The 8,058-nt window shown below is 50.0% G+C and overlaps 1 protein-coding gene across 5 annotated transcripts in view; it reads right to left on the bottom strand.

The window, feature by feature from the left end:
* Nucleotides 1-1,045: 1,045 nt before the first annotated feature.
* Dbndd2 (dysbindin domain containing 2) overlaps nucleotides 1,046-8,058 on the bottom strand; it is a 39,766-nt gene continuing 32,753 nt past the window's right edge. Inside the window, exons 1-4 of one of the 5 annotated variants that reach the window (XM_048810731.1) lie at nucleotides 5,668-5,793; nucleotides 3,309-3,455; nucleotides 2,977-3,114; nucleotides 1,046-1,717 (exon numbers count right to left, since the gene is read on the bottom strand). In XM_048810731.1, the coding sequence (XP_048666688.1) occupies nucleotides 1,512-1,717; nucleotides 2,977-3,114; nucleotides 3,309-3,447 (483 nt within the window). In that variant the 5' untranslated portion in view covers nucleotides 3,448-3,455; nucleotides 5,668-5,793 and the 3' untranslated portion in view covers nucleotides 1,046-1,511. Of the gene's footprint in view, nucleotides 1,718-2,976; nucleotides 3,115-3,308; nucleotides 3,456-4,040; nucleotides 4,451-4,986; nucleotides 5,429-5,667; nucleotides 5,794-8,058 lie in introns of those variants that run through there. The other 4 variants (XM_015478870.2, XM_015478880.2, XM_048810733.1 and 1 more) reach the window with 4 other exon arrangements.

Raw genomic sequence — 8,058 nt, 5'->3', positions numbered from 1 at the left:
ATGTGGTGCTGAGAATCAAACCCAGTGCCTCCCACTGAGCCACAACCCAGCCCCTGGACTTCTTTCATATGAGGAAATATATTTATATCTTAAGTCATGATCTTCACTGGCAGTCCAACTGAAACCTGGAACAGGCTTCAAAGCACCTGACCTTTATCAATCTTTTTCCCCCCAGTACTGGAGATTAAACCCAGAGGTGCGCTACTACTAAGCTATATCCCTCTAGACCTTTGTATTTTTTGAGACAGGGTCTAAGTTGCCCAGTCTGGCCTCATTCTTGAAATCTTCCTGCCTCAGCATCCCAAGCTGGGATTACAGACACACACAACACAACTGGTACCTTTGTCAATCTTTCCCTTTCCCATTTTGTCCTCAAATCCAACAATTTAGCCAAACCAAATGCTTTTCAGGTCCTCAAGGATACATTCTCCCCATTTAAAGTCTCTACAAGCTGCTTCTGCTGCTTGCCTAGCCCTTGCCCCTTCCTGGCCTAACTCCTAAGCATCCTTCACATCTCTGCTAAAAACCTCAACTCTTCAATAATCAACCAAGTTAGGATAAAATGCTTCTATTTTCTGTTACCAGAGTAGTACTTCATCTTGCTACTTAATACACTGTGAATTTTCCCTTCTGTGTCCATGAAGGCAGAGATATAGCTTGTCTTCCTCAGAACTGCATTCCACACACCTAGCAGGTATTCAATCAATATTTCTTTAAAAAAAAAAAAATGGGGTTGCTAGACATGGTGGCGCACATCTATAATCCCAGAAGCCTGAGAAGCGGAGGCAGGAGGATCCCGAGTTCAAAGCCAGCCTCAGCAATTTAGCGAGGCACTACGCAACTCAGTGAGACCCTGTCTGTAATAAAATACAAAATAGGGCTGTGGATATGGCTCAGTGGTGGGGTGCCCCTGAGTTCAATCCCTGGTACCCGGCCCCTCCCCCCCCAAAATGGAGTCAATGAGTGATGGGGATATGATGTTGGTGAGAAAGTAGACATAGAGTGGGTTGGATATCTCTATGACGTGAAAAATGAAGTGGAATGGTTGGTATATTATTTTTGTTTATTATTTATACTGTGTCTTGTTCCAAAAAGGATGTAAGGAGGCAGGATAACTGGCGTTCCACCTCATATGGAGTGCTAAGGAGTTCACATCCACTTAGAGACACTGGTTTAGGAGGCTCTACTGGAAAACTACAGGATGATTTGAGGGAGGGAGGAGTGCTAAGAAAAGCAATAGCATCTTGTCCTTCCTCATCTTCCAACTCCCCATTTAAAAGTCCTACCTCAGAAGTAAGCCAAAAACTGGAGGAAGGGTTGCAGCGGGAAAAGGTTAGCAGAAAAGCAGGAGAGGGTTAACGCTCAGAGAGGTACACTATCCCACCATCCTCCCCTCCTTTTGGTGCTGACTGTAAGCGTAGTGTCTGGTCTTCTCCTGAAGAGCTCTGGCTGGGCCTGGGGTCCCACTTGGAGAATAGCCAGCTTGGTCAGTCTGCAGCAGGGGGCCGCTGCTAGCTGCAGGTTCCAGGCTCTGCTCCTCTATCACCCCCATCTTCCTCCTCATCAGACTGTGCCAAGGGTGTATCTGCTCCACCATCACTTGGATTTGGACTATGCAGGTTGGTGGAAGAGTCAGAAGACAAGGAGGAGGTCCGGGATGTAGTCCTGTCTGGCGCTGGCAATGGCAGGCTCAGCTCCTCTAGATGGTCATCCACCCCTGCCCAGAGAGAAGAACTGGTTAGAGCCACAAATGGTTTCAGAGGACTTTTAAGAGCTATCTGGCCAGAGAAACTGAACCCCAGAGAGGGCAGGTAGTTGTCCAAAATCATCTGCCAGTCCGGTGAAGAACCAGGATTAGGACCTTCATCTCCTGGCTCCCAGATCCTTCCACATCATTACACCGTGTCTGGACTTGAGTCAGGTCAGTTAATGAAAGAGTTCAAGTTCTATGTACATCATTCACTTTCTGGTGAAGAGCTTTGGACAAGTCACTTTCCCTCCTAAGGACTCTACTCTTCCTATGTAAAAATAAATAAATAAACAAATAAATAAATAAAGGGGGGAGGTTACCTACATTCCCAAAAGGTTTTGAGAATAAAACCTGATAATGCTTAAACAATACCTGGTATAGCAGGCCATCAGGGAACAGGAGCAGGTTTAAATAAGACAGTATCTTAAAGTTAAGCACAGGGGCCGTTGAGTCAGGTGATCCTTTTTTCCACTTTAAGGCTACAGTGTAACTGAACTTCTCTGAGCCTTATTTCCTTCTTATAAAATGGAGTATTGCCAGGTGCGATGGCTCAAGCCTGAAAACACCTCAGGAGGCTGAGGTAGGAAAATGGCGTGTTCAAAACCAGCCTCAGCAACTTAGCAAGGCCCTAAGCAACTTGTGAGACCCTGTCACTAAACAAAATATAAAAAGGGCTGGGGATGTGGCTCAGTGGTTAAGCACCCTGGTTTCAATCCCTAGTACCCCACGCCCCCAAATGGAGACTATTTCCATTCTTCTGGGGGAAGAAAGAAAGAAAGAAAGAGATAGAGAAAGAGAGAAAGAAAGAAAATAAATGGAGATTATATACCTGCCCTGAAAGGAAATTTTAAGTATTGAAATAACTTATATATAAAGGATGTTACCACAGTATTAGGAACCTAGTAAAGTGCTCAGTAAATAATGACTAAAATCACTAGTCTAATTAAAAATTATATTTTACATTATTTTTATTGTAGTAATTACATTAGTTTCACAAATATAAAATTAAAAAGGCTAAGGAGGTTGGCCAATCCTAGAATTTTGGCCTAGGAATCTATAACCCAGTTTCCCCTCAGGGTCAACTTCCTTAAAATCAGAACTGAAAGCTATTTCACTGGCAGACACCCACTTCCAGTCCCTACTTGAATTCTTCCCCAGTTCAGCTGTGCAGCCTCAATATTCAGCTCCAGTAAACTGGTTCCCAAGTCCCTAAAGCAGAGGCATACCAGAAGTCTGGGGCGTTGGTGGAGGATCTTCACAAGGCAAGAACACGTCTGTTCCATCCTGATCCCCGAGATCAATAAGTTCTACTTGTTCCAGTGTGTCTACATTCACTTCCATGGATGAGATACTACCTATGGGGGCTGTGGATCAAAAAGGGGATAAGTCAGGAGGACCTAGGATGAAGCTGACAGGATGCTCAGAGTTACCCATCAGATTACAAGTTACAAGTTCATCCAGCTAAGAACACAAGAGGGATATGGCCCCAGAGATGCAGGACCCCCTGGATACCCTCCTCACACTACCCCAAAACTGCACCTCAGGACATGGAACTTACGCCTCTGTGACTCAAGATGCAGGTGGGACAGAGGGAAGACAAATTCTGTCTCTGGCTGTAAAATGTCCTCGAAGAATTTCTGCCTCTCCCGAAGGCGGAGCTGTTGCCGCTCCAGGGCTGCCCGAGGATTTGGGTCCATGTCAGCCCCTGGAAAGATAATAAGCAAGACAAGTACAGCTGTGAAGTTGAGAAAAACAACAGTGGGACCTGGGCCTCGGGAACCCCACAGCAGCCAGCATCCCAGCAGTGGGGTTTCTGGTTCCAGCTGGACGACTCTGGCCTCAGCTACTCTTTCCCCTGCTCTGAAACAAAGTCCTTCCTACAAGCTTCAAGTCCTATGTAGAGGCAGAGCCTGCCCCAGCTCTACAAAGGGGATGCCAGTTCCAGGCACCAGAAAAGGCTCTCTGTATTCAGGGAAGGCAGCCAAAGGCCAACTCTCATAGTATGCCCTTCTGACCGGGTTGGGGAGGCTAGTCCAGCCCAAATGATATTTTCTCCATTTAACGGACCCAAGTCCCTTCAGAAGGCCAGGGAAGAGGATAGGATGGAGATGGTAGGGTAGAAAGTCCTCTTCCATTAGTGCAACCCCTCTTCTCTCCCCTCTTAAACACATACACATCATCCCCATCATCTCCAAACTCTTGCTTTGAAGTCACCTATCTTTCAGACTTGGATGCCCTAAGGAAAATATCTTTCGCAGTCTCCCCATCTGAAAAGGTATAGTGGTCCTACCTTCCTGAGAACACGGCTTGTGAAGGTGAGCTATTTAGAGAACCACCATCTTGTCTCTGAACTCCAACAGTTCTTTATTTGTTCCCCTCTTCCGACACATCTCACCATCTTATCTCCCTACTGGCCAATGAGTAGGAATTGGAAAGGCAGATTGTGGGTCCAATTCAGGCCAGGCCTCTTGACTCCCAGGGCTGAGAGCTTTCCAGAATACCAAAAGTTCCAGGCCAGTCCAGGCCCTGTGCATTCACTTCCATTCATTCAATCTCATTCCTAGCATTCTGCTCTGAACCCATCACCAGGGCAGGGTAGTTTCCAGCTTGGGACCACATCTGCATCCTCCACGGGCCATCTCATCTGGACTCAGTCTATCTCAGGCTAGGGCCTGCTCCAAAGGCGCTGGGGCCAGCTCAAGACGGATCCAAACCCGAGCGGGCCAGGGAGTGCTACGACGGGGAGCCAGTGTGGCCACGATTCGGCCACGGAGAAGGGAGGCGCTGACGCCGATTCCTGGGAAAGGCTCTTAGAGCTGCCGCCCAGGTCACAACGCTAAAAATATCCAGGGCCCCTGGGGCCGTCTGCGCTTGCAGGGGGGAAGGGGAGGGAGAAACCCAGGGGGAACTGACAGGACCGGGGGCTCCGGGACGCCCCCTCTCTTTCCCCTCCCCCTGACCCCATTGGTTTCACCAGATTGACCGGGCTGGCCACCTGGGGCCACAGAGCCGTGACTGGAGCAAGGGAGTTGTTTACGCGACCACAGGTGCTGGGGAAAGAGTGAAGAGATTTGGGGCAGGAGGCTGCCAGGGGACCAGGCAGGAGCAGTGAAATGGAGAACTCCCTCTCTGTCTCAGCCCCACCCGCACTAGAGTAAGCAGAAGAAGAATTCCCCAAAAAGGGACACGCCGCGTCCGCGGGGGGAAGGGAGGGGTCAAAAGAGGGCGCTACCCACCCCTGGCACTTCCACTGGTGCTCGGGTCCCCTCCGTTGTCCCTGGAGTCACCTGCGCCCACCGTCGCCGGAGCCCCTACCTGCAGCGCCCGGCGCCCCCGCTGACTCAGTCTGTCCGGCTCCAGCTAGGCGGCGGCGGCGGCGGGGCGTGGGAGCGAGCCGCGCCGGCCGGGGTGGGGCTGCGCCTCCGGGTCTGCCCCCGGGACCGACAGCCCTGGGAGCCGGGAACGAGGAAGAGGCAGGAGGCGGAAGTGGGGGAGGGGCAGCGGCGGGCACACTCGCTCTGCGCTCGCCCGGCGGCAGCTCGGTGGAGCGCGACTACTCGCACTTGCAAGGCCGGCAAAAAGTTACCGGCACGCATCCTTCCTCCCTCCTACCAGCCGCACTCCTCCGCGCACCACCTCGCCACCGACGCCGCGCACGGTCTGCGCCAGCTGCGCTGCACTTGCGGCGCCCCCGCCCAACGCAGACCCGCTGCGGGCACCCGCACGGGCTCCCTGCCCACGCATCTTGTGCTCTCCGACTCCCGGGCAGCGCCCACGCAACCACTACGCGCACGCATCCGTTCCCCAACTCGCGGCACCCTCGGCCGCACTTGCCACGCTTATGCGCGCACTTGTCCGGCCGGCGCACGCTGAAGAACGCAGGATGGGGACCTGCAGAAGGGGGGAGGGGCACTGACCCCGTGCAGCCCAGCGAGGCAGGTGCGTCGCAGGGGACGAGCCCCTGACCCGGGAATTCACCCTGTTGCCCCTGATTCCTGGTTTCCGGAGAAGGCAGAGCCGCCGCCCCAGCTACCAGTGCATTGGGTGGGGTGGACCAGGGATTGGGCGGATCAGGCCTGGAGGGGATGTGCAGCTGTGCCTCGCCCCTAGACGCCGGCAAGGAGCCAACACCTCCTCGGTGCTAAGGGGGTTGCTGGACCTCCGGTTTGGCAGGAATGGAGGTGCCAGGAGGAAACTGCGGGCGGAGGAAAAATGCTTTCCCCCTTCGCAGCACATCCCGGCTCAGAGGAGTGCTAGCAGTTTCCAACCTAGCAGCTCCTGGACCTAGACTGTGTTCGCACCCATTCCCTTGTAGCCCGAGCTCCGGAGCTGTGATGGGGAACGGCCAGTGCCCGGGCTGTGTGTGAGATGTCCGTCCGAGATGACTCTGGGTTGGGGGAATCACTCGATAATTCATTCAACAAACAAGAGAAACTAGCACCTCCCTCTCGCTCACCGCCCACATTAAAATGCACCTCCATTTCCTGTCGAATCTCTTTCCTAAGTAACTTTCCAATAAACCATTCCTCTCCGTTTCCACCACCCTCTCTTGGCCCTCCACTACAGTAGCTTCTATCTATTTTTTCTGTGCACTTTGGCCCTGTCACACTCCATTCCCCACACAACAGTCAACTGTCACTTCAGAGCACTAGGATGTTGTGCCACCCTCAGCTCAAATTCCCTCCATTGTTAGACAAAAATCCAGGCACGGAGTCTTGAAGAAATGAGTTCAACCAACAGAAAGGGAGAGGGGCATGTGTAAAGAGATGGACAGAAGTGTGGAAAACCATATCAGGTTTTCCTGTCAGGGGAACAGCGTGCTACAAATACTAAGTTACTGTCTCTTCTATTATGTTTTGGGACCTCCAAACAACCCCGTGAGATAAATACAGCAAGCAGCTCTCCCACTAGTTTACCAGAATGGAAATTAGGTTGTGGGAGGTGACAAATTAAGTAGTTAAGAGCTCCACCACTGTAGTCAATCCATTTTGGGTTGTAAACCTACTGCAGTCTCTGTCCAGCTGGGAAAGCATTTAACTTCTCTGATCCTTGATTTTCTTTCTTATGAACCAGGAATAATCAAACCCTACCTTTTATAAGATAATTCATACAAAATGCATTGTACAGGACTTGGACGCTTCAGAGATACTCAATGAACCTTAGCTGTTTTGAGAGGAACTGCGCTGTGCCACCAATTTCTGAAATTATAGAAAGGGAGTCCTAACCAGCACTGCTACAGAGCTTATTATGTGCCAGTTACTTCTATTATAAGTGCTTACGTATATTAAGTCTCTTAACACTCCTATGAGATAATTGCTATCGTTACTTTACCAGTACAGAAACTGAGATACAGGGAGGTAAAGGAGCATGTTCAGGGTCCTACAGCTCGATGGAGCTGGAATTTCAACCCAGAGACTGCTTGTAACCACTAGCCTAGACTATTTCTTTTTTACCCTGCTGTAATTTTTATCTTCCAAGAAATATTTTAATAACTTTGATTCCTATTTCTCATTAATGGATAGATGAAGAGATATGTGGTCCATTTTCTAGCACAGAAGAATGGAATCAAGCCAGGAATACAGTAGATGGAGCTCAGCTCCCAAAGTCACCTTTCCCATGTTCCCCCTGGGAACAGGACTCCATGGATTATTTTGAACTCAAGATGATGAAAGATCAGGAACCTCCGCTCCTTCTCTTTGTCAGTTGTTTGCCACAAGAGTAGTCAGAGGCAGGGGGTATCCAAGCTGAAAATAATTCAGGCTGCTAAGCTGGAAGTGCATCTCTCAAGAGAAAGACCCAGGCAGCAGGCCAGGAGCTGGTGGCCAAAGGAGTTGAAAAGAGCAGAAGAGTAGATGGCTTGATACTCTGGCTCCCATCCAGGATGCAGAAAGCTGGGAAGAGCATTGTTAACACACTAATAACAATTGTTAAGGAGTGTTGAGTAATCTACAAAATCATAACTGCTGTCAAAACCATCAGAGTTGAGGTTGCAGAGTGAACAATTAACCTGAATTTCAAAGCGGGAACAGGAGCCTCCAAGAAGAGATGGGATATAGGCACTGGATCCTTGTAAAGCAGGAGTTGAAGTCTCTATGCAGGAGGGCAAGAAGAGTTCACTAACATTTTCACTGAATTGCTAAATGCCCAGTTAGCCCATTGCGGCTAACTTGAAAGCAAAAAACCCATGGGAATTGCAGACAATGAAATAATGAGAGAAACAACAAAACCCAAACTTAATTCAACTCCTCACAAGACTGACTCAATTCCTCACACTAATGGCCCAACAGAAGAGACAGGACAATTTCCAG

The sequence above is a fragment of the Marmota marmota genome, unplaced genomic scaffold, assembly GCF_001458135.2.
Source record: "Marmota marmota marmota unplaced genomic scaffold, marMar, whole genome shotgun sequence".
In the NCBI taxonomy this organism is placed as follows: domain Eukaryota; kingdom Metazoa; phylum Chordata; class Mammalia; order Rodentia; family Sciuridae; genus Marmota; species Marmota marmota.
This window is presented reverse-complemented; position numbering and strand designations above follow the sequence as displayed.